Raw genomic sequence first — 26,358 nt, 5'->3', positions numbered from 1 at the left:
TCACTGTGAAGGTGCATGCATCTAGAAAAATCAAGATATATTATCCTTTACCAGCCTAAAGCGGTAATTGAAAGTTTAATGCTCAGAAAACGACGTATTTTTTTCAAAGAAAAGACAATAAGCCATCAATTTAAAATGCTTCCAAAACAGAACATAGAACTGACTAACGAATTGCAATTGTTCACAGATCAAACTGTTTACAATTAAGTTTCTATATTTTGCCAGACAGTTTTCTCTCATTTGTAGCACCAAAATTACTTCAGTATTTCCATTTATTAAAAAGTATTCCTAAGCACTCCAGGAAATAAGCAGATCTGGTTTTATGGACAAATGCATTAGTACTAAAGACTGGACTACTAAAATTAGTTCCTAATTTCACTTAGAATGTGGGAGAAAAGCCCAACACACAGTAGACAAAACAACACACATAGTAGCAAGTTTCCTCCCTTAGCAAAGGAAAAATTATTCATATGTACAGCTGAAGAGGAGATATTAAAAATGTCCTATGTAAGCCACTTCTCAGGAGTCTACATTTTACTTATTCTACAAATATGGCAACCATTATTCTACAAAAATCTGGGCCTCAGATCATTCTAAGGATCAAATTTAATGCATGTGTAGCTGGGATTTACAAGTGCGTCATTTTGTAATTTCTCTTTGAAGATGAGTCTTACCCATCTTAACTTGCCAAGTTTCATATATTTCACATCTTGTAAACTCAGTTTGGTTGGTACAAAAAAAAAAAAAAGAATGAAGTAATGCTCTGTGCACTCAAAAGGATTAAAATTTGGCATGACTAAAGTGCACAGCAGCTAACAATCTTCCAAAGCATTTCACACTGAAAAGTTCATCTGACCTTATAAAAACAAACTTGGATGCAAAACCCAATGCTATGAGGCCCATAGGGAAGTACTACAAAACTAGAATCCTTCAACATATAGCAGTGTGGCTCCCTGCATCTTTTAAAAAAAATCTGACTTGCATGAGTACTTTGCATAAATGAGCCTAATATATTGCTGAAGACAAATACTAACAGAGCTCCAGAAATTATCAACATCAGTACAAGATAAATGTACAAAGAAGTCATGCGTTAATTGATCTCAACCTCCTTTGAATTGCTAAGTCTCACAATTCTCATAGCATCAGCAAACAAGGCATTAATGTGTGCAGAAAATTTCCTCTAAACTATGATGTACAATTCTTTATGTATGCCAACTACACTTGAACCAAAAGGCATTTCAAATCAAGCTAAAACAAAATTCACATCAGTTCTTAAAGTTCAGAATTCCTTAGGTGACTACAGGAGAGAAAGAGCTGGGAACTCATTTTGAAATCTATGCCCTGCACATCCTCTGTATTCCTTTATTTTTTACATATAAAATATGTATCTTCGCCATAAAAAAAGTCATGGTCAGGATGACAGCTGTTCACTAAATATAGTATAAAACAGAGCTAACAACTCTCAAAAAGCATGTGGAAGGAAGAGTAATGCTCCACTCAGTGCTAGACATAATAATGTCTACCATGTAAATGACAGCTGCTTGGAAACTGAAGCTTAACCCTATAAGGAGGAAGTCAAGAAAAAAAAAAAAAGACAGTAAACCAAGTGCTAGAACCTCTGCAATTCTCTTGTCACTCATGGAGAACTGTTGCTGGTCAATAGACATATCACAGATGAAGCCACAAGTCTACAAATGCTAAGTAACCAAACCTGTCCTATTTTTAAGAAAAAAGGCAAGAAGTTTAAAAAAGCCCAACAAAATACCACTGAAGAAACAACAGAGAAAAAAAATACCAAAAAAAAAAAAAAGTCCCCATTTAACAGCAAAGTTTAAGAGAATTACAGAATGACAGAACATAAGTAAGGAGTTGGACGGCACCCACAAGGATCTTTGAGTCCAGCTCCTGGTCCAGCACAGGACCATCCCCAAGAGTCACACCAGAGCATTGACCAACACTTCTTGCACTCTGTCAGGCTGGTGCTGTGACCACTTCCCTGGGGAGCCTGTTCCAGTGCACGAGCACCCTCTGGGTGAGAAACCTTTTCCTGATATCCAACATAAACCTACCCTGACTCAGCTTCAGGCCATTCCTTCAAGTTGTGTCACCACAGAGCAGAGATCAGTGTCTGCCCCTCCTCTTTCCCTCACGAGGAAGGTGTAACTGCAATGAGGTTCTCAGTCTCCTCTTCCCCAGGCTGAGCAGACCAAGTGACCTCAGCTGCTCCACATAATGCTTCTCCTCAAGGCCCTTCATCATCTTTGTTACCCTCCTTTAGACACTTTCTAATAGATTAATATTTTTCTCATATTGTGGTGCCCAAAACTGCACACAGGACTCAGCTAAAGACATTTGATATTGCAAATAAGTGGCATTTTACTTCGGGAGAATCTCAAGTAATGTTTTTCAGCACTCAAGATCGGGAGAAGAAAAATGCAAAAAGTAAGAGATGAGAAAGTATTTTTTGACAGGTACGTTTTCAAAACCAAAACAGAAAAATTTGAAAGATGAATACTCGAAAGGAGATGGTAAAATCATATTGACAACAACTTCTTACAGCACATTTTTAGCTGCTGATTGTGATTTTAAAAATAATTAAGAAAGCCATTATTTCTGCCAATAAATGAGCTATTATTTTTAAGAATTTACAGTCACTGTACTAACTATTAACCATACAAATCTCCTCCTCTTTCCTCAAAGAATTATGCGTGCTCCAAAGAACTTACCTAAAATAACTTTAAGCATATCCAAAGAGAAGGCATTTTTGCACAAAATAACTTTTTTAGATCATGTTTTCTTGAGCAAATGTCTTTGAAATAGAAAGTAACAAGCATTTTCACCACAGGAGACAACATACACCATGAAATGTACTTTGATTTCCTCCTTGAGATCCACTACATTGCTCAATAGTGGGCAATATGAAAAGAATTGTAATTAAGTTTATTACAAACATGGAACACTACAAATGTTTAGCAGTCTGATCACAAGACTTTACTTTCAAGATTATTTATTATATTTATATAATGAATCAATAGGATTTCATTCAATTCCAAATATATTTGAACCATGGATCTTTATGAAGTTCTTCCATAGAATTACTGCAGTTGTGTAACAGCTAAATAGTTTGAAGTATATCACATACATTCAGATGGGACTATCATATGCCACACAACACAATTATAAAGCCTTCAACAAAATGAGCTGACATTTCAACCTCACTTTTTTAAACCTTATTTTAAAAGGAAGAAATCAGGATGCATTTAAGACAATTTTTTTGACCACTGGGTGCCACTCTTGTTCTGTGTACAATAAACTGCCTGACACTAACTCAGTCTCCTCAACATTGTTTTTTTCCTCAGCTTTAAACAACCCTGATTCTTCTAAATTGAGAGGAAAAGATGGAAAAACTTTTACACAAGTCTTTATTAAGCACTCCTTTTCAAAACCTTTTATTATTGCTTCTAGCCCCAAGATAGAATTTCTGAAAGAAGTCTATTACACACAGACCCTTATGATGTATGAAGGATTTCCTTTATGATGAGGTTATAGAATAATCCATCTGTCTTATGTCTAAATCATCTCTTTCAATGGAATAGATATCTATTGCAACTGTGTGCCCCTGTATGGATATTGCTACTGACAGCATCATACTGAGTTTGCAACACCACAAGACTGAGGCTTGTCCTGTCTGAGCTTGCAGTCTTTTTTTTTAACTTGCTGCTAGCTTAACAGCAATTTTTCCAACTGGCCAGGTGTCCATAGCTAACTTGGTTTACTTCTGTTGTTCTTTGTATGGTACAACCATAGTTTTAAATACACGTTGTAACAAGGAGTTATTCTATGATATTTTGACTAACACCATGACACAATACATACAAATACAGGCTTGTATAATACAGATCTTGAGAAGTGGAAATGCAGGATATGGCATATAAAAGCACAGCCATCAGATGATATTCTTAGATCAGACTGCTAATATTTCACCTATACTAACAATCCATTGTCTAACTATTTAAGGTGACTTTCATCCTTGCCCATAAATTTTGAGTGTAACACTATCCTGTGCACTTTATTTGCTAACTCAAATAATCCATATCAAACATCATTGCAGGCATGTGTATATTACACACCTATGATTTACCACCAGTCCTTAGATTTCATAAATGGGAACCTGAGGTACAGACTAAGAAAGGTTCATAGAAATTAATATTACATATGATGGAAATATATACTCATCAGTTCAGCTGAGAAAACAGGGAGCTCAGAAGAAGGCTGTGGTGAACTTCATATTTCCATTATCTATCCCACCAACCTTTAAAATGACACAGGCATCATTATATTGTAGCCCCAATGTACTGCAGAATCAAATAATAGAACAAAAAATTATCTGAAATCATGTAAGAAGTGTGACAGATCAGAGATGCATTAAATTACTTACTCTTCCAGGTTGCCATCCTAAAGATGTTATCATGATACCTCCTATCCTTATTAAACTAGAGACTTTCATGTAATATAATTTATTTAATTTATATTTCAAACAATACAACATTTTTCCACAATTGCCTTTTACTTTAACAGATGTCCTTTCCCTGTTAATTCACTGGCCTGTTCTCCCAGCTGTATGGGTGACCAAATAAAATGCCCTAAATATTCGCAGCCTATGCATGGCTCTACTACAATAAAAAAATACCTGTATTCAGGTCTTGTAGAATGATCATCTCTTGCCCATCTGTATCCTGATTCATCCTGCAAAACATATATGCAAAACAACTGTGTGACATGTATCTCAATGTCCGATGTCAAGTACAGTCAGTTGCCAAATTGTATTTAATTACTGCAAAACCAAAGCATTTAATGAGCTAAAAAAATATTAACCCTTTCAACTAGTTTCTTCTCAATTTATTCACTGTATCCATTTAAATTTTATTTTCTTCCTCTGTCAATATTGAAGAGAGCAACTTTGCAATGCTATACAAAACATGGAAACTACAGAAGCTTCCAAAGCATATATATTTGCTTGGACTTAAAGAAGACTTTCCTCCTCGAAATAGAAATTACCATCAACACCTTGAAATTATGGAATTTCCATCAGCTGGATTGCAGGGGGCAACAATAATGACCTTTCAAGTATTTTAATTACCTATTATTCAAGCCTTAATGGGAAAACAAACATCATAAATACGTGAGAAGAATCACCTTACGTACACCTCGGTGTGGAGGGCCACTTCTTCGGTCATGGTCAAAACTACGACCCTCGTTATAGTCTCTGTACTCAGCGTGACCGTAATCGTCATAGCGACTGTAATTCCCATCCCCAGGTCTCTCAAGCAGTGGTGGTTTCTTGGGCACAATGTTTACTATTCTGTGGTAATCATCCTAAACCACAAAACAAAATCATACTGTTTTTAACAGCTGAAAATCTGTAATGAATAAACAAATGTAGAATCAAGTTATTTCTAAATATGGGACTTAAAAGAGGAAATTGCACAGGGAAACAGCAACATTAAAAATCATGCCAGTCTGAAAGTGGAGTAACTTATTAAATCTAATTGGACAATACTTATATTCAATCCTTAGGCATTACAAATTTAATTGTAGAGGGAAAAATTTAAACATGGTTTAATTGTCTTTTGAAAGTTTACAAGCAGTAGCATTAGCTATTTTTTGTGCATTGGTTAGCTACATGTGTTTCTCAGATTTTTACATTTTCTTCAGAATGCAACAAAGCAAGTCACACCTGTAATGCCTATAAAAAAAAAAAGAGTCCATTTGAAAATACTAACAATTTTCCTTATATCCATAACATCCTCCACACTGCAGAAACTGTAGAAGATAGACCTTGCTTCATAATCTGAATAGATAAACACATGCTGAATACAATGCAGTAGGTGATCTGAAGATTCAAGTTACAGAATTTTAACACTCTCAATTTTTCTTTTAATACACATTTCAGGCAGCTTTTTGCTAGAACACAAAATTAATTTATTTCCTTCAAATAACATGTCATACACCATTTGTCAGCTAAACAAATTCTTTGTTTATTAAATACAAATTGCACAGCTGCAAAAAATATAAATTCAATTTTACTAGAACTAATTTTATATAAGTCAATCACAAATAAAAAGCGAATGAAAACATGAATGCAAGATTTTGTTTTTTAAATCTTCTTCCTTTAGCAAAACATTTTTTTAATGGGACTTAAAAGCTACTAATGCAGAGACTTGAGTTAGCATGTGCAATTATTGAGAATTGAGTTAGCATGTGGGTGGGGAGAGGGGAGCTATTTTTTTAACAGTAAGAAGTCACAATCTAATGCATTGATAGTTTTTGCAGAAAAATACACTGTGTTCACAAGCTGCTAAATATTGTCATGCAAAAAATGTTACTTTTGATTTTAGAGACCACCCAACAAAGCCAGCCTACAGCCATACAGGTGCAAAGTGGAGACTACATACATAGTCATACACAGGCACAATGCTTGATCTACTCTTACCTCAATGAACATCCTCCACAAGTAACTTTTTTTTTAGTTTGGTGTCTTACAAAGATGCGCAGTGCAGCTTAAATAAAACTGCTCCATGCTTTAACCTCACCCACCACATAACTATACTGACATATAGAAGAACAGGTACATGAAAACTCGATGAGTATCCTACCCACACAATTATGTCAAGTGCTTGCAATTGAACGTTCTTTAACAGTATCTGTGTTTCTACTACAATCTGTACTTAATATACAATTAGCACCCAGTTTAGATGAGGACACATCTATTGCTTTCTTCAAAAAAAAAGATAGTTCATTTTGTATCATTGGCACATCTCATTTCTAACATACTAACCTATCAGCAAACACTAAGCATATTAACAGACTGAACAAATTAATTCTACTTGTCTAATCAAAATTAAGTCAGACTTCTACATGTGAACACAAATACAAGGCTTACAAGAACAGAAAGTATCTTCCAACTATCTTGAATCTGCAGAGCTGTATGAGAAGGAACTCCATATCCATCTTTCAGTATGGCAGAGACACCATGTCTTGGTTTGCCCAGTTACAGGGGATGTTGTTTTGGTACAGATGGGTAGCATTAAATGTGATGAGTGTACTCTGCTATTCCCTTCAACCCCAGCTCCAAACATATGTAATATAAAGCTAGCATTGAACTATCTAGTTAACATTTGCAGCAAAATAAGTGCATCACATCTTTTAGACTATAATTTTTCATAATGCCTAATCACACATTGTTCCCTGGACAGCGTGAAGGATTACAGGAATTTAAAAATGTCAATGATGCAATGGTTACATTAAATTGGCAACACGTTAGTCAAACAACTGAAAAAACATCTGTGAAAATACATTCTGCCTTTCTTCTTGTCCTATTTTGATAAGCATTTTGGAGAAGGAGGTAGCTAAACAGCCTGTGAAAATCAATCTGATTTCCAGCTTGCTGAAAATGCAGAAATGTTACTTTTGCCTGTCACAGTAACAAAAATGTCACAGAGCAGCCGAACTACTCAATAGAGAAGCCTGTGTAATTAGTCACACAGAGTAACCAAAAGTCATCAAAGAGATAAGCTGAGAACAAAACAGAACCCGAAGACACTAAATCACTTATGGTATTATTTCAACATTTACCACAAGAAAAAGGGCAGTCAGATAAGAGGCACTGGCACCTGAAATTTTATTTTGCCTAAAGCACATTACACAGGATGTAAATAGAATTATCAAAACATACTCTTAAAATTCTATTTACAGTGTAATACCTCCAAAGACAAAGCTGTTTTTTACATTTGTTGGAGACTTCAGACAAGGGAAAAAAAATAATTGCCCAACTTTTTGGAACAGAGAATTCCTAAAAGCATTCTGAAGTTATTCTATAGCACAGCAAGCACAGCTTCTGCATTTGCTTTTACAAGCATACCATACATACATACATAACACACCACAAAAGACTCTGTTATCTACAAAGCAGATTTTTGTTGACACTCTTCTTGTAAAGTGTTTGCTTTACAGGACTCCAACGCAGAACTTCAGCAAAGAAGTACTTTCAACACTTGTTAAAATATCTTCTCCTATACTTTAACCATTATCAAAAAAACTGTGCTGGTGACAAGAACAATCATGAAAGAAGTTCCTTTACCACCTCAAGTTACTTAAAAGAAATATTAACATAAAAAGACTGTGGAAAAATATAACACTAGTATGGCCTCTTGTTCCACAGAAGTAATTAAAAATCCTGTTCTTAATAACAAAGAATTACACCAAAAAATCAGTTTACCAAAATACAAAATTCTAAAACAGTTCCAACAGATTTGAAAATTAAAAAAAAAAAAGTAACAAATACTTAATTCAGTAGGCAGTCTGTTATTTCTGTGCAGATGCATGTGCCAGATTGCTGGCTTCAAAGAAAGGGGAAAAAAATTAACTTATACTAGGATATTACACAAGTACATAAATCCACCCCCTATGGTATAGGTCATTGTATAAAGGTATAGTAGAACGTTATAATGCTGACTACACACTTACATCACCATGAACCCTTGGAGGGACACGTTCTCTTGGAACTCTTTCATAGTCATACCGCCCTTCTGACCACATTTCATCTCTTCGATATGCCACTAAAGACAATGAAAATACAATTAGTGAAAACCAGACTCATTATGAATAGACAAAAGGACAGTGAGCATAAAAATAAAGGTTCCAGGATTTCTCCCAATACAATGTATTATGCACAAGCCCTGTACATACATTTTTATTATTAGCCCTTTAAAATATAGAAAGTGTGTAATGAACTTGGAGCAAAAATAATTTGCAGAATGGCCAAGAAAATGGAACTGAAGATTGGTTCAGTATAGTCAGTAAAATTATAGGACTTAGAGATACTATAAATTTCTCTATTGAAATATACACATATTTCAAATACTAGATGTACAAACAAATGCATACACACATACCTCACAGCAATTTTAATACTGTTCAGCTAAAAACTCTGCAACTTTTAAAAAAAAGTAATTCAATATCTATTTATTAAATAATTTATCCTTTTAAAAAAATATAATAATCTGTATTATTTCATCAACTCAATCATCTGGAAAGAGATCAAAAATGCAGCAAAAAGCTTCTTGGTACAAAGCCCCATATTTTGATTACATGCATACAATACATTCTTCACATGCAGATACTTCCTGTTTTAAACTGGGAGCCAGCAGAACAAAAAAATACCTCTTTCCAGAGGAAAGGAAGCAGAGTTAGCCATTAAAGACAGGTGGAAATAAATAATCATCCTAAGAGATTCTAGTCATGCTGTGCTAGACAACACAGACTTAAGGAGTTCAAACCTTTCTGATGATTATAAAGGTGAGAAATTATCTACTATACAACACTGAAAGTAGATAAGTAACTGCTAGAATTATATTTTTCAAACCTTCCATCACAATAGTAGCTCTAGGTGTTAAAAACAGTCAATATGGAAAAGTAACAGCAGGTCATGTTCAGAAGGAGAAATACATAATGTTACCTACTTGCACAAAGTAAAAACACTTTGCTGGAAATAGACTTCTGAGGCTATATAAAATTAATGATTATACAGATGCTAAGAATCAACATCAAAGAGTTTATTAACTCTTTCATGAGGTAGCAATCTTTTTAGAGGTAGCACTAATTCTGATAGACACTTCTGCAAAATATAACATTCACATACTTACTTTTCTGTCAATTTTAGCAACTCTGCTTTTGAAAATCCATTCACCTACCTACAAAAAAAAGAAATTGAGGTTAGCAAAAAATACAAATATATTCATCATAAGTATATTTTTTTTCTGTTACGTAAAGCAGACAGATACAAACTAAATGTTTTAGCTGTCTATACCCTGTGTACATCTGTCTTTGTAAAGAAAAATAAGATTCAGTTGCAGGTGATGAGAAGTCAATTAAAAGCTTGATCTAACAAATACCTTTCTTTTGATAAACGAAAGTGAATCCTGATAAAGAAGCTCTTTCCTCAACTATAAGATGCTCAGAGATGTTCATCTATGTTCAGACATTTTGACCCTAGCATTGGTTCAAATGGACCAGATTATCTTCTTAAAATATAGTCCCATTTTATAACAGACTTCACCTTAAGTTTGTTCTACAACCAAGACACAGAACTAGTCTGATGTAGCTACAGGTTATAAATCAAAAGCTGATTAAACCAACCAGCTGATCCTAGTTTTGGTAAGGACAAAGTGAGAGGATCCACTATCCCTGCCCTCTCCAGTAAGCTCCATTTAAGAGTTACTAATTCTGAAACCACTGCTCATATTGCTGCATTGGATGGTCAGATGCATCATCAGAAACATGTTCCTGGCACTTTCACAGTAACTACCTCAACTTTATTTTGTACTTCACTGACTTTTTCTAGAGCCTTAAAAATGCATACTAGGGTTATATGTGCATGAACAGCTCTTAGGCCAACCCCATGCCCTCCTTCCCACATTACCAGGAGGATGCTCTATCTGCTCTTAGCTGTCCCCACCACCCTTTTTAATTTGTGCCCAGAACAGTACTTGAACATCTCTGTGTTTTTGTGTACCAGGAGGGACAGAATTAACTATGGCAAGACAAAATCATTATGTTGAAAAGGCATCATGTGCTCTGCCTTAAAACACTTCACTGCTGGTTGCTCATGCCCAGCCCTTGCCCAGGGTGGACCATTCCTTCTGTCTGTACTTGCCCACAGCTGGGAAGCACCTGAACTGCCCACAGCACCCACTCCCTCCCCTGCTCATCCACAGCCCACCCACCTCTCATACAAACAGAGATTTAGGTACTTGATGGCAACCCTCATATTTTTAGGCACAGAGCAAAATACCAGAAGCTGAATTCAGATAAGGTTTTCAAGTGAGCTGGCTTTTTTTCCATTTTGACAAATACATTAATGACCCTGTCCTTTAGCCTGCAGAAGTTATCAAAACTGTGATGTTCAAAAAGCAACACAGATAAGTGCTACTGAAGCTGAGCACAAACTTACACCTCATGTTGCTTTGTCAGTCAAAGCATCTCCAACATCCCAACACACATCACAGGCAGCAGACACCAACATTCACACCCCCATTATCTTATCAGGCAGCAAGGCTGATAAAAACACTCCCTTTTTTAATCACTGTTGGACCTCACTGAAATGAGAAAGAATTAAGACCAGTGTTTCAACAAAAACACAAGCTGGAAAAAGGAAGAGATACTCTATGACAAAAGTCAACAAACTGACAAAAAAATACACTAGCTAAAAAGTAACTATGCAGATAGAAGAAAAATCTCATCTGCATTTAGAATAATAAAATTTAAGGAAATGTAAAGGAATTAAGAAAGTTAATCAGGAAGAATAAATCACCAAGTACATTGGTTAAAATGCTGGCAATGTAAACAAGTAGAAGACCAATTTTATAGAGAAGACAAAACAGACAAATTTTAACTGAGAACAATGAGATAAAATAAGGATATATTTGAAAATACCAAAAGAAAAAATTATTTGAAGGGAAGAAAATGCAATTCCCAGCATCTTGAGCACCTTTTATCTGTTTCTATAGAAAAAGAAAACAATCCATTTCTTAACTGATGTGACCTAACACAGCTTTAATAACAACCATGGACAGTTTAAACTCTTCAACTCAATATCAGAAGATTCCATTAACAAAAACTCAAGAGCTCAAATCTCAAGTTTATTATGCCTTATTGAGATTAATCTCTTCTCTCAGTAGGTACAAAGTTGTTGTAAAACAAAGAATGAGAAAAATCTGGTTTTGTTTCACACCTAATACCATAATTCATCCTGATTAACTATTTTCTATTAGCACATACAACAAAAACAATTGATATTTAATATTATTATATATAATCAAATCACTTGCTATATTAATTTAAACAATCTCTTCTTATTTTTGATCAGAGGTGACTATTTTACTTAAAGCAGTCTTCTCTCAAATAAAGACATTCTGTAAGTGCAGAGGTCATTCTATTAACACAATTGCTGCTCTGTTGTAGCCAGCTACCAAGAATGGCTTTACTCCAATTAGCACTATGTTGTGCTCTATGCTAATATACGTTTTCTCATCAGGGAGACTACACAGGTCTCAGATTTTCAGATCTTCAGATTTTTTTTTGCACCTTCCTGATACATTTGCAAAAGCACTCCACAAAAATTGTACAGCTTACATTTATTTGAGACATCAAATTTCAAAAGCACTCCACAAAAATTGTACAGCTTACATTTATTTGAGACAACAATTTTCATCAAGGCTACAAGTACCAACTTCTCCAGGATTTGTAATATTATAGTATTATAGCATGTGCTATCATCCTCCTGCAGAATCTACATTTGCTTTCCACACATACAGCTTCCTAATCCAGATGGCTACATCTTACCATATGTGAACAAAGCAAATGCAGAGACAGGCAGCTGGAGTGCCTCCCATGCCACTGGGATATATATGGTTTTATCATGTTACTTTGATAAACAGCAGAGACTGGCAAATGTGAGCCAATTTTGTCTAACCTCTCTATTTTCGAAAGCTCTCAAAAGAGTTCAAACACTTTTGTACAAGATGTAGGAGACATGTAACTTATTAGCAATATCACTATAAAACTTGGAATGATTGCTGCTGTGAGGATATAAAGACAGACAGAAAACATTGCTTTATCTTCCAGGAATTAGACTCTGTATTTGATAATCTTCAAAGATATCACAGTATCTCTTACCTAGACAGAAGGCAAGGCAGATAAAAATGGGTTTGGGGGAGAAAGTAACTTTCTCATCTTCCAAGCGTACCTGGGATAGGTAGAACACACTGAATACACACAGTCCTACTGGTAAAATGAAAAAGAAGAAATATGAGAACAGAGGGAAAAATCCAACACACCATGAAATAAAATAAAATGAGAGGGGCACTAAGACAACACAGAGATTTAAAGACAATCTGTCTCTGCCTAGTAGCAAATATTAGGCCGCAAGAGCTTCAAAAGCATTTAGAAGTATGACTGCAACAAGTCTAAGGATATTCACCTATATATCAAGAGGTTTTCTTCCAACCTTTCCCAACCCATTCACAATAATTCTGACTTAAAACAGCAAGCATAAACACAATATAATTAATAACAGCGGCAGCATTTCAATGAGGATTTACAATCCCACCAGTTACACTCTTACTACATCATTCTAATATGTCACTGGGACAAGAGCAATGGAAGCAATGCATTGGAGGTTCTATTAATAGACTGATATATTAGCATTTATCTTTGCCTGACCACCTGCAGTTACTGGCCTGTCCATCATCAGTGCCAGTGCCATGAAAAACATATTCTACCAGGCTCCGACGTGGCTGTTCCACCAGCAATGTCACTGCAAACACCCACATGGATGGTGCTCCTGTCATTTTCCATCCTGCAGCACAAACACTCTGACAACAAAATATGGCAGCTTTCCATACTGCTGCCATAACCAGTCAAAACCACAATGCTCTCAAAAATTACTCTTATCAAGCCATAGCACTTCACCCAGGGCAAATCACTGTATCAAACCATCCTCACTGGTTGGGCGGGTTTCCACCTCTTTTTGTTATTTCTGACTGTCTTTGTTCCCTTGAAGTCACAGATAAAGAATTTATATAGACTATTCCTGAAAACCCTAATGGAGGAGAAAGAACCTATTTAAGGAGTATGAGTGAGAATAAAGAACCATGAAGAGTGCACTTGAGATGCTTAAATACTAGTAAGGACTTCGGCATACCCTCTTGTTAAACTAATCACACAGATTTCTTCTGAAAGACTCATTAGGAAATGAGCTGACACTCTCATGTCTTATTTATCTCTCTAGAAACAATAAGAATACTGATCTTGCACCAACACACCCATCACACACATCAGTGAAAGTGTTTACAACAGGACTTACGTAGCCTCCAAACACTCATTACGAGTTACTGTTTAAAATAATTCTCAGATGTATGTACAAGGAGGACGAACCTTCCCTTCAAAACAAATACACAAATTAAACCGAGAACCGAAGTTTTCTATCCCATACGTGTTTTACAGAGGTTTAAATGATAAGGCTTACAGGTGCTAAGCAGCAGCTGCCTGCCCGAGGAGGCTGTCCCGCCACGGAGCTCAGCCACCCCGCGGGCATTCCGGCTCCCGCCGCCCCGGGCTGCCCCGCGCGGGGAGGGACGAGCTCCCCCGGCCATTCCTCGAGGGAGCCGCTTCCCAGGACGGCCGCCCCGCGACCCCCGAGCACGTGTTCGCAGAGGGGGCAGGAAGGCGCTCCCGGGGCGCCCCGCAAGAAGCCGAGCGCGTCCCACCGCAGCCGCCGCCGCGGGGCAGAGCATCGGCTCCGGCCCCGCTGGTCCCGCGGAGGAACACGGCCAGCTCCCGGCCCGGCCCCGCTCCCGGCCCCGCTCGCCCACCTGCACCGCTCCCCGCTCCCGCGGCAGCTCCGCGGCGGCCCCGCGCGTCCGCCGCCGCTTCCGGCGCTCCCGAGCCGTCGGCGGAAACCGCCGCCCGCCGCCGCGGAGCTGCCGCCCATTGGCCGCGGCCGCGCCGGGAGCTGCGCGTCGGCGGAAGCGCGACGGGCCGGGGCGGCGGAGGGGCCGTGCGATCGGGCCGTCCCGTCCGCCGGAGCGCACCATGGGCCCCCGCGGGCTGAGCCCGCCCTGACGGGACGCCGGGCGGGGACAGCGGCTGTCGCGAACGCTCGTCGCAGCTCGCTCGCCTCGGGCCCTTGCGGAATAGGAAGGCGCGAAACAAGCGGCCGGTCGGGGCCGCGCTGTGCTGGTGTGGCCAAAGGCGTTAACGCGGCCTGTGGAAGTTGCTGAGCAGTCTGCGGTTCTGTTGCTTTAATGTCCCTCTGCTCGCACTGAACTCAAACAGATTACGTGTCGCGTGGTTTGAGGAGGAAGGGCCGCCACGAAGTGATTTACCCAGATCTGCCCCTCCTGCGTGAAGCTCTGGGCGAGACCAGATGCGATTGAACCAAGGAGCTCTTCTCCCATCTTGGCTGTGCTGAGAATCCCTTTGAAAACACTTTTATGGGCTTTCCCTTTGTAGTGTGGGGGAAATGGTAGGATAGAAATTATGAACGTCTGAGGGCCCTGAGTCTCTCCGCGTGGAGGGGAAAGAAGACAGCCCAGGCCTCCGGAGCACTCCTTACTTCTGTAGGTACTGTACATTTGTTGTGCTGTATCATCTTCATTCACAATTAAGTCTCAGCGAATGCTGATTGGTGCTGGGGATGAAAATGGAATCATATCATTATATCTGTCTGGGACAGATATAATCTACTGATTTTGGCCAAGGTCAATGTGACACCTATACGTAATCTGGAAAAGGAACATGTATAAGTTATATGTGTCTGATAGATAGTCTGGATGGATGGTCTGGTTGCCCAGTCTTACTATCCCTAAGCTTTTGTAGTTAGATCAGTACAGTTTTGATTCAAACCATGGATCCTTTTTATGTTCCTCTTTGACTTGAGCAAATTGTACTATTGTACGATTTCTTTGCTGATAGTGCTAACCTTATTTACCAATTCTTGCTCCTGTTTAATATTTGCTTGGTACTATTTAAGGGAGTGTGAGATAAAACAGATTATTCTCTTACAGCTTGCTCCATGCCCCTTGTGCAGGGCAGAATTGTAGCAAGTCGTTGATACCGTTCTCAGGGAGCAGACGCTTGTTTATTACCCTAATCAAAGCTCCTGCCACAATTAATGGTTTCTTGATTTGGGTCTAAACTCCGCTGACACTATTAAATCAGGAAGAAAATACGTGTTTTAAGGATTGAGATAGAAAAACTCTTAATTGACTTGAGTGGGAGTGTCTTGAGAAACTTGTTCACAAATCATTTGTACATACTTCAGTTGATTAAATCATAGATCTGACATTGCTGCAATGCACTTAAAAACAAACATACAAGTTTGTGCTTTTAAGTTGAAATACCAAAGTTAAGTAATGAAAGTATAAGTAAATTTAGGCTCCACTTGATTCAGAGGCATCTGAACTGTTTTGGTGGTGTCCTCATGTCCCCTGTCCTCTGGGATAGAGTAGAAAAGCCAATTACTGAAATTAATAATTGTCTTTCTGTGATACCCCCCAATACTAATGACAGATGCTGCATTAAGAATATTGGATCAAACCAAAACATATTCACATACCTGTTCTATTTTTCAGGAGACTTAATCATTGCTGACAGATGGCTCTTGTTAAAAAAAAGGCTTCTTTTAGTTCAAGTTGTTAGAAAAGACAAAAAAGATTGAATTCAAGAAGTCATTGTAATGAGGCATAACTCTATTGTCAAAATTAATATGTGAAAGGGATAAATTAAAAAGGCATTAATGTTACAGAGAGGCCATTATATTAATGGGAATTGTTGTGCAATTCTGTGGAGGTATTGTAAAGGCTTTTAGCCAATGTTTTAAAGTTAAGTAATGAAGGTAATACCTTGAAGATCAAGAAAGTCCCAGAAAAGCATCCAGGATAAAATAGAAATGTTTTGATTTGTTGAAAAGCTCTAGCAAGATAAAGGCTTGAAGCCAGGCTGTACCTGACTTTCAGTTGAGTCTCCAGCAGTAAGAAAGTGAGATGTCATTTTTTGGTTCATTTGGAGGTTTTTGTGAGGGAAGATGTGGCAAGCACATTTCTCTCCCTCTCAGGATTTTTCATAGAGGTGCACAGAGAGAAATGAAAGAGAAAACAATTTCTATTTCTGCTCCTTGTTTTTCCTATGTGAAATGTGTTTGGAGAATTGTTTACCTGGAGTGACTGCTTAATTGGATTCTGGTGAGGATTGTTTGAGCATTATGGCCAATCCAATCCACCTGGGGCTGGACTCAAGCGAGAAGGTCAGGAGTTGGGTGAGAGAGTCAAAGAGAGTAGTATGTAGTTTTAGTATCCTCCTTTTATATAGTATATTAGTGTATTTTAATTCAGCCTTATGAATTGAGTTAGACATTGTCATTTCTTCCCATTGGGTTCGCCTGCATTTACAATAGGAAGAAGATTATTTTTTTCTTTGTCAGCTGAGCAGAGAGACTGGTAATCGTGGAGAAAGAATGTGATCAAAATCTTACATTGGACAGTTCTATGAAGTTAGAAAATTCCTGAAGTAGTAGGACTCTCAACCTTGTAATGATGAGTCTCCAGATGACATATCTTGTCTGGAGACTTAGCTTAATGCTAGAACTGGCATTTTTTACTCCTCCAACTAGAAAACATCGTTGTAATAAATGATGATAACCATAGAGTTGCTGTACTCCCTCTTGTATTAAAGTTGTGTCTGTATAGTGAGTCAGACATTAAAAATAAGTAGTACTTACACAACAGTCCTAAACAATTCAAATTGCTAAGAATATTTGGGCAGTTGGAGCAGCAAAACTGTTCAGCCCAAAGTTGTCCAGGGGAGTAGAAACAACATTCAACCTCAGCTGTCTGGCAGCCAGTGCTGTCAGGGTGTAACTCTTTCAGCTTCTGAAAAAAGCAGTGTGCAGCTGAAAATTGTGGTTCTGTAGGCTGCTTTCATTAATAACTTCCTAACAACTGAGCTGGTAGGCCAGTAGTAATCTCTGCTTGATGTCTCACCTTCTCTGTGGAGGTTTGCGCTGTGGCACTGTGGAAGATGCTGACTGCTCTCCCGTCATGCTGTTCTCCCTGGTGCCTGCCCATTAAAATGGGGGCTGCTTTGGCCTGCTGTTGCAAGGTGCTCCAGCTTCTCTTGCCTTTTAGGCAGAGGGAAATTGTTGTAGTCAGATACTTGAGGATCACTTCCAGTGTTTTCTTGTCCACTGCTACAATATATTAGCACTGGCAATATAGCATAGTGCAGTGTTGAGATTGTTCTTCCTGAATCCTTCTATCCACTGTACATCTGGATAACTGCACTTCAGGCCATCCATTCACATGGCATGTTGCCAAGTCAGTCTGGTTAGACTTGTCAAGGATACTAATGCCAAGCAGAAAGGAATTTGGGATAATGAACCCAGTCTGCCTAACACCAGATGCAATGTGTGGCCTTTATTGCAAATTTATTCTGTTTTCATTTGCTTAACCTTTGTGTTGCCATTTTTGCTCATGCCAAAAAACAGTCTCTGAACATGAAAAACCTCAAAATTGAATCACTTGGAAACTGTCACTCAAATGAATTGTGATACAGTAAGCGTGTCAGGAAAGAGAAGCAAAGCACTTGGACAATCAGTGTCTGCTGGGAATATCAGGCCTTCAGATAACTAAATCATGAAATGCCAGAAAGTATCAGCCAGATTAGAGTGTGATATTAGTTACTTTTATGGGCACTTGGCCAAGCAATCTGTTCAGACTGGCTACCCAAGAAGTCCTCTAAGAAACTGTAATATGGCAGATGCTGATTTTAATACTTTAGGGTTTTTATCTCTTCATCAGCTTTTGTCTGCATTTTTAAAATGAGGCGGTCTTGCTGAAGAAGTGGCTTGATCCTCAGTTGAGAATTGGCTAGAGGTGCCAGGAAGCACTAATAAGGCTGTAGGAAAATGGACAAGGAGGTAGAAATTGGACTGTGTAGGGGAGTGGGTTTGCTGTAGTATTTGGTATGGCCTTTCATAAGGGGTATGTTTTGATCTTAAATTTTACTCACTTAGCTCCTGGTCTCAACATGGCTACAGAATGGATCAAAGAGAATGTTTTGCACAGACTTTACACCACTAAAAATCTTGGGAAATGTCCAAATGTGAAGAAAAACATTAGCTTGCCATTTTCCAGTTAGTTTGGTTACTCTTCACCTAGTATTAGATGATATGTATGTGGTTATAACAGTATTTTGAATTGATTGTTTCCAGACACACTCAGTTTCAAGAGCATAGAAAATATTGGAAATTAAAATGGAAAGATTGGAAATTTTCCTGCTTCCTACCGGGAGAAATCTGCCTAGTCAGAGGGAGGAAGGGGAGTGCTTCTACAGAGATGCTGCTTTATGGTCAGCTCTGGACACATGCAGTTCTAGAGTGCAGAAACTTGAGCAATAGTTAAGAGAGGAAATGAAAGCATGCCACTTTAGCATCAAGCTACATTGACTTAAAAATGTATTTATCTCCCTCCCCACAATAATTAGGACTCTGCTTTAGGGAAATTTTTTTCCCCCCTTAACCAATTGTATTTTATTGTATGTTGAATGCATCTGTACTAATACTTGCATCAAGAATCAGATAATGCTGGTACTGGCATAGAGGTCAGTAATTTGACACATTGTCCATAATGTTTAATAAATGGACATGGCTTATTTCTTTTGGCCCTCAACCTTTCTAATTACACAGATCACCAGGGAACTATTGTAAGTACACTAACTTGCCAGTTTTTTCTTGACTTCAAATCGACTCACATAGAACAAAAATATGTTTGGATCCAGGAGAGAAGGAAGGAATGTATGTCTTCTGTAGTCCATAAAGGCAAACACTAATTTTTGTGTACAATGATACAAGGGAAATGAAAGCTATGCTGTCCTGCAACTTTATCATGGATGTCTGGGCTAGGTTTGAAATAAAATTGAAAGTCTTGAAACAATTTTTAAAATTGATTTATTTGTTCAATACAGTTTAACTCTTCTCTCTTTTTCCTTTCATCAGAAAAATGAGTGGTGGGCTGGCACCAAGCAAAAGCACAGTGTATGTGTCCAATTTACCCTTTGCTTTGACTAACAATGATCTGTACAGGGTAAGTTTTAAGAGATGCATTGTTTAGATTAAACTTGTTGACTAAACAATTTTGACTGTAAAATCAATACTGATATATAAGTTTGTCATGGTAAGTTTATTGTTAGTGAAATGCAATTGTCTGTTGTTAAATCTTTTTGATTTTCTTTTATATTTCAGATATTTTCAAAGTATGGGAAAGTTGTCAAGTAAGTGACCTGATACGGCCTTCTATTTTTGTACCTCTCATTTTAAATATTTTATGTCTTTCCTTCACTTGAAAGTCTTGAGCTTTTTGTAATTAAAGTATGAATGTGGAACTGTACTGAAGCTCTGTTCATTTTTAATAAAGTATAATTCTAATTTAAGAACTGAAAGTTCTTGCAGTTACATACATAATACAAGAATATTTGTGTTTGGGACAGGTTTTGCTAACCATTTCTTAAGATCAAGTAAAATGTTGTTGCATACCATCAGTCTTTTCTCTGAAATAGTTGAAACAGTGTTCTAGTATTATTCTATACCACTAGTATTATTCTAGTATTATTATATACCACTGTGGGGCACAGTGGGTAAGTGTGACAGTGGGAGCTTCTTATGTGAACTAGATGTCACAGTTCCCACAATGCAGTGTACAGTTCTCCGTGATTCTAGAGGGGCTGGTTATTGTGACTGTTTAGTATTTTACCTAAAGCTAGATGTAAGGCTGCAATAATGGCTTTCAGTATTTGGGGTATTCATGAACAATATATGTGAATATCAGCCTTTCTGTTCAAATGATTGAAAGAAATGCCACAGTAAGAAACTGACTAGTTTGTTTAATTTTTTTTTAATTGGTCAGAATAAGGAGACTCAAGTCTTCAGTTTTTAATCCTAAACCAGCATGTATGTTGTCTAATTTCTAGTAGCTGTTGCAATAACTTATGAGATACAGAGTTTCAAAGTTTATGCAGTCTCAGAAGTGTGTTTCAGGTGACAAATAGCAGGAAAAGTAAATATATCCTGACTATTACGACTTCAACTGAGTTTGTTCATTAAGAAATCAGACTTTCTATGGCTCCGATAAGTTCCTGACTTTTTAAAGATTTGTCACACTTGATTCTTTCTGTTCTTGTATTACTAACTGGTATGTTCAATATCCTGATTAGAAGCCTTACAGTCATACCAGGCTTCTGTTGGAATTCTTCAGAGTAGCTTGGCAGAAAAAATAATAGCATTGTTAAAAATCAGTTTTATTAACGTTTGAACTTAATGCATGCAGTTGTACCTATCCTGCCCAAGAGACTTTGGTAGTAAAACTGTAAAATTCAACCTTTTTGTGCATATATTTGGGGAAATTTGAGCTTTGTTTACTGTGCTTGTATTTCATAAACGTTTTACCATGTAGGTAAAAAGTTACTTATGCATGTTGTATGGTGGGCCTTTTGTATTGAAGTTTGGGGTTTGGTTTTTTTGGTTACTTCTTAGAATTTTGGCTTCTGCTGCAGCTGAACCTTGTTCTGCCTGTAGTGGACATAGGGAGGAGTGTATTCCCTACTTTTTTACCTGTACTTTGATTTTTATGTACATGGAGCCTGACATTCTGGTTCTTACTGTTGTGGTTTTGTTAGGTTTTTTTCAGGAGATACATAGTGAATACAACTGACATTGAGATGGAAAGAATTGAGACTGTGTGGGTTCCAGCCATACATACACCCTAGCCTTGTCTTGTAAATTATTATCTTCAGGGTTTTTTTTACTGTTTCTAGATTTTCATTAACTTCTCAATGTGCTATTGAAGCTGTTGATTTCAATATTAGACTGAAGATTTAACTTTGTATGTCATGTGAAATAACACATGCATCCATGGTCTTTGGATTTCATTTGGAGATATTTGTAGAACAGTGCTGCATATAGTAAGTTTCCTATTGTGAACCTGTTTAGCTGATTAGTCCTACACAAACATAAAAATGACTTCTTAGTTTGGAGGCAGTTCACACTGTGATTTTCATCAATAATAGCAATGGTAAGATTACTCAAGAATTTTCCTTTCACCTCCAGCATATGTAGTTCCCTCCAGTTACATTGCTTGTAAATCTAAAGATTATGTTCTGTGTTCGTCAAGTCATCCAAGGGAATTAAGGGTGATACTGGTCCCTGAAAGACCCCACATGCTTTTTTAAAATCATCTCCACTCTACCTCTATATACACAGCCAGGTTAGCTATTCCTTTGAATTTCTGTTTAATGAGTATTTTTATTGTTAAATATACTTCAACTCTTTCACTGTGTAACAAAGGGAAGATCCCACTGAGATCTTTAAGGAAAAAAATATCTCTGAAGTAATTTTAGTGTAGTTCACTAAAATAAATAATGTGGTTATATGTTTCCAGAGTTACCATTATGAAAGATAAAGACACCAGAAAGAGCAAAGGAGTTGCCTTTATTTTGTTTTTGGATAAAGAATCTGCACAAAACTGTTCTCGAGCACTTAATAACAAACAGGTAAGTTGTGGAAAGTTTTTATGGCAGGAGGATTGGGCTTTCACTCCCAAATCATTTACATTTTCTTTCCAATTTTCTGTAGTTGTTTGGAAGAGTAATAAAAGCAAGTATTGCCATTGATAATGGAAGAGCAGCAGAATTCATTCGCAGGCGGAACTACTTTGATAAGTCTAAGTGTTACGAATGTGGGGTGAGTAAAACCAAAAATGTAGAGAAATGGACAAAGGTTGTGGGTTGAGATAAGAACAACTTAATTGAAATAATACTAAATAGTAGTAGTAATAGTAGATGGTAATGAAAGTAACAAAGAGAAATAAAACCCAAGAAAGATAAGTGATGTACATGAAAACTTCTAATGACAACTTCCTACTCTTTGCTTCAAAGTATCTGCTTTTGCTATAGCTTTGGAAGTTCATGATTTAGTTGGCAATAAAATAAATACAGGAAACAACTCTTTTATATAGAAATGAGTTTTAAGTTTTAATTAAGTCCTAACTTTTCCTGAACAGAGTAATGTAGGACCATGCTATTCGGATAGTATTTAATGTCCAATACAAACTTGATTTATATTCATAACACTTCTTACAGCAAAAATGTCACCTTACTCCTGTGTCTTAAATTGTTAATTCTGAGGTTTCTATCTTGTTTTGAATATAAACCATGTATAGTGTTTTCAGTTATTGCGACAGACAAAAAAATTTACTGTTCTTGTAGCTTGTTCTCAGTTTGCAGTTAAGCATGCATATCACCACTAATCTCTTCATTTCCATGGTGAGCCTAGAGAAGAGTTTGTCTTCTATGTGCTAATTCAGCATTCCATTTATCTTACTAATTGTTCCCGTATTTTCCCCCCATGAGCTTCCCTCATGATATGTTTTAACATATATTTGTTTGTCATGGCTTCTGTTAAACAATATTTCTTTCTCTCCAAGGAAGCAGGACACTTAAGTTATGCTTGTCCTAAAAATATGCTAGGGGAGCGGGAACCACCAAAAAAAAAAGAAAAGAAGAAGAGAAAGAAAATAGTGGAGCCAGAAGAAATGTATGTATATTGAGTTACATGTTACTACTTTTTTTAGGAAGCTTTTTCATACTAAACACCTAAATATCTTTTTTTTTCTCTCTCTCTCCTTGCACAATGAAGTCAGGAGGAAGAAGAAAGTGAAGAGGAAGGAGAAGACCCTGCTCTAGATAGCCTCAGCCAAGCCATAGCTTTTCAGGTACATAATTGAAGCATGGCATACTTATTTTTATTTTTTAAATTCAACTCCCTTATTTAGCTGCTTTTCAGAAGCTCTGATATACATGCATAGGTCTGTCTGCTCTATAGCACTGAGTGGGCTCTGGTTTGGTAGCAGTAATTGGTAACCATAGTTGGCTTCTTTACATTGCAGGCATGTTTAGTGGAATTTTGTTTGGGTTTCTTGCTCTTTAACTATTGCTGTATTTGTGTGTTGCAGCCTTTTCTTTCCTTCAAGCTCCTTTGGTATTTGCTTGTGTCATCTCAACTGTGATACTCTGTTAGGTTTTTGCCCACAAACCCCTCTTTACTTTGTTGTCTGAGAAGACAAAAAACCAGTCAAGTATAAGCAACCAGAAACATCCTCTGTTCTCACTGGAATGTCCTTGAACATTCATTACTGGCAGACTTCCTTTGCCTAGTACAGACCATCACATTCTCTCATAGACCTCATCTCCCAAAACATACTTAGTGCATATTTTTTATGTAGTTAGCTTATCTAACAGCTGTATTACTGTCTTTATTACTTCTTTATCTCTACACCCTTTTGCTTCATGAAACAGAACAAGCCTGACCTGATAGTCAAATTTCTTGACTCTCTAGTCAACATTGTTGCCTGTGTCCCCCCCAAAAAAACCCTCAAGAGTTAATAACTTTGTTCTGAATGTGACTGTAACTGAGTGCAGGACCTTTACATGATGTAGTCCAAAAAAAGTGATTCACATTTTCATAATATTCCTCACTTTCCCCAAAAACTCCACAATTGGAAATAAAACCTATGAAGCCAGGAAACATTCTCATTTCTATTGATGCCTCACTATCACCATCCAAAGATTTTTAACTGGAAAAAATAGGAAGCTTCTATTTAAACTATTAGTTGAATAACCTTCAGTAATAATCCCCAAATGCACTCATTATGTGAATGAATGACTGCAAAGGACAATGGATAGAAGACTTGTTAGCAGAGCAAAGCTGATTCAATAACATCAGTTCAAAACATGAGGCATTTTTTGCTTTAGATCTCAGCTAAAGAGATCTGCTTAGATTTTTTGCTTTAGATCTCTCTATATTTTTGGAATTTTTGCCATGGGCAAAATTGCTCTTTCTGAAAATACAGGATGGTCCAGGCAGCTACTGTGGTGTAGAAGACAGCTTATATGTGAGAACTACTTTCAGAAATGTTTCCTAGTGCTTTGATCACACAGTTTATCTGGAAATAAACCCTTGTAATTCTTAAACTTATTTAATAATTCAGTGTGTATTAAGAATTAGCATTGTTATTTGTAGTGCTCCTTAATTTTTCTTAATCCCAGCTAATACTTCTCTTTTCTTCATTATAGCAAGCCAAAATTGAGGAAGAACAGCAAAGATGGACTGCAGGAGAATCTTCAATTTCAGATGATTCAAAACGTCCACGGATTAAGAAAAGTACTTATTTCAGTGATGAGGAAGAACTTAGTGACTGAAATAATTCTGTTTAAATGCATATATAAGATATATATAGTGTAAATTTTGTAAAGTGATCTGTAATACAGGTTTGTTTTGTGTTGAAGACACTGAAGATCATGGGGTTTTTTTATTCTGTCCCCTGACTCTCCCATCTTTTCATATCTGTGTCTCAAAACCTTGCCTTTCAAGGCAGCTTTTTAAGAAACTGATGTAATTATGCACTTAAATCCAGAAAAGCATCTGAAAATGTGTCTTGCAGTTAATATCTAGACCCAAGTCCTAGCAGTGAAGTGTTTCATGAGAGAGGTTCCCAAGGCTTTTTTCCTAAGAGGAGTTCCTCTTAGGATGACTGTTAATGCCACTGATGCTTTATGTATTGGTCTATTTGGAAGCAGTGCTTTAGTAGTACTTCAGTAGATTATGAAACTTGCATTAGTTCCTCTGCATAGGGTTTAATTTCAGCTTTATGTCTGAAAATGTCTTTTTACTCTTCATGCAGTACTATAATAAATTATTGTCACATCAACACTGTTTCTCCTGATTGCAGTTTGAGTGCCTAACAGTAATTAGGGTTATTGACAGAGTTTTAAATACACTTGAATCTAACCTGCATCACAGCCATCTGAACCTGCTGGCAAAATCCAAAAGACATAGTTTCCTACATGCCTCAAAAACAGCTTTCATGTGTACTTGGGACCATCATGGTCTCTTAGCAAAGTGTGTTGCCATGTATTTTGCACATAAAGTTTTTCAGACTTTCTATTTCCTTAGATCTCTCTAGGGTTCTAGGCATACTGTCCTGTAGCTGTGATCGTTCCCAAAACCACAGACACATGGTGATAATGGTACCCATTTTATATTGGTGTGTAGTCTAAACTCTTCACTTTTAGGAAGCACATTATAAAATACGTTCACAATTTCACACTTGGAAATAAGAGATGAGCTGTCCTCTTTCTATTTTCAGTTCTTCCTGTTAGCTCATCAGACTTGATTTTTTTCCAAATATAGAAAATGCAAATCCAAATATACCATTATGTATTCTTAATTAATACCAATTTACATTCAAATATGTAACTGGGTGCAAAGCAAAGAAACATGCACACACACCCTCTAAGCTAATATAAAGTAGTGACATTCAGAACATCATCCTGGTGCCTTCCATTGCTCCTTAAACACAAGTAATACAGGTTTTTTCTGAGCAAGCTCCTCAAGTCAGCAGAATAGGAAGAAGCATTGGGCTCTAGATACAGGAAGATCTTGGACTCAGTAATCCAAGGAATGTTTTTAAGACTGATTTTGACTTTTTGCTGAAAGTACCATATATTTAATCTGAAGCTTCCTTCACTGAATTTCAGGAAGATCTCTTAATACTGAATAGCTGAGAGCTAAACTGCCAGGCATATTGTTAATAAATGAAAAATCATTCTACATCATGTATGTGTGCAATAATGAAGCTTGAGGAGTTCTAAACTCTACTAAGGAAGCAAATAATGCTGCCAGCATGCTTT

The 26,358-nt window shown here is 37.2% G+C and overlaps 2 protein-coding genes across 5 annotated transcripts in view; one reads left to right on the top strand and one right to left on the bottom strand.

The window, feature by feature from the left end:
* Window positions 1-14,514, bottom strand: part of PPHLN1 (periphilin 1) — a 62,168-nt gene extending 47,654 nt beyond the window's left edge. For both annotated transcript variants that reach the window (XM_077783479.1, XM_077783480.1), the window contains exons 1-6: window positions 14,433-14,514; window positions 12,736-12,843; window positions 9,705-9,752; window positions 8,527-8,618; window positions 5,197-5,376; window positions 4,691-4,746 (exon numbers count right to left, since the gene is read on the bottom strand). In XM_077783479.1, coding sequence (XP_077639605.1) covers window positions 4,691-4,746; window positions 5,197-5,376; window positions 8,527-8,618; window position 9,705 — 329 coding nt within the window. In that variant the 5' untranslated portion in view covers window positions 9,706-9,752; window positions 12,736-12,843; window positions 14,433-14,514. The remainder of the gene's footprint in view (window positions 1-4,690; window positions 4,747-5,196; window positions 5,377-8,526; window positions 8,619-9,704; window positions 9,753-12,735; window positions 12,844-14,432) is intronic.
* An 84-nt stretch (window positions 14,515-14,598) lies between these two features.
* ZCRB1 (zinc finger CCHC-type and RNA binding motif containing 1) lies at window positions 14,599-25,376 on the top strand. 3 transcript variants are annotated; one of them, XM_021545300.3, is made up of 8 exons: window positions 14,599-15,183; window positions 19,613-19,700; window positions 19,859-19,887; window positions 22,050-22,161; window positions 22,244-22,351; window positions 23,094-23,203; window positions 23,306-23,381; window positions 24,742-25,376. In XM_021545300.3, the coding sequence occupies exons 2-8, from the start codon at window positions 19,617-19,619 to the stop codon at window positions 24,865-24,867; spliced, it is 645 nt and encodes a 214-aa protein (XP_021400975.2). In that variant the 5' UTR covers window positions 14,599-15,183; window positions 19,613-19,616; the 3' UTR covers window positions 24,868-25,376. The 3 variants fall into 3 exon arrangements, with proteins under 3 accessions (XP_021400975.2, XP_021400974.2, XP_077639603.1); XM_021545299.3 differs by having other exon boundaries at window positions 14,600-15,179; XM_077783477.1 differs by having other exon boundaries at window positions 14,600-15,183; window positions 19,613-19,651.
* Window positions 25,377-26,358: the final 982 nt, after the last annotated feature.

This window comes from Lonchura striata, chromosome 5 (genome assembly GCF_046129695.1).
Source record: "Lonchura striata isolate bLonStr1 chromosome 5, bLonStr1.mat, whole genome shotgun sequence".
Classification (NCBI taxonomy): Eukaryota; Metazoa; Chordata; class Aves; order Passeriformes; family Estrildidae; genus Lonchura; species Lonchura striata.
This window is presented reverse-complemented; position numbering and strand designations above follow the sequence as displayed.

Excerpts from the sequence above, each read along its gene's own strand:
- ZCRB1 (XM_021545300.3), top strand. The coding sequence starts at position 19,617 with ATGAGTGGTGGGCTGGCACCAAGCAAAAGCACAGTGTATGTGTCCAAT. Across the intron at positions 22,162-22,243 it reads GAGCACTTAATAACAAACAG|TTGTTTGGAAGAGTAATAAA; the intron begins GTAAGTTGTGGA and ends AATTTTCTGTAG. Across the intron at positions 22,352-23,093 it reads CTAAGTGTTACGAATGTGGG|GAAGCAGGACACTTAAGTTA; the intron begins GTGAGTAAAACC and ends TTTCTCTCCAAG.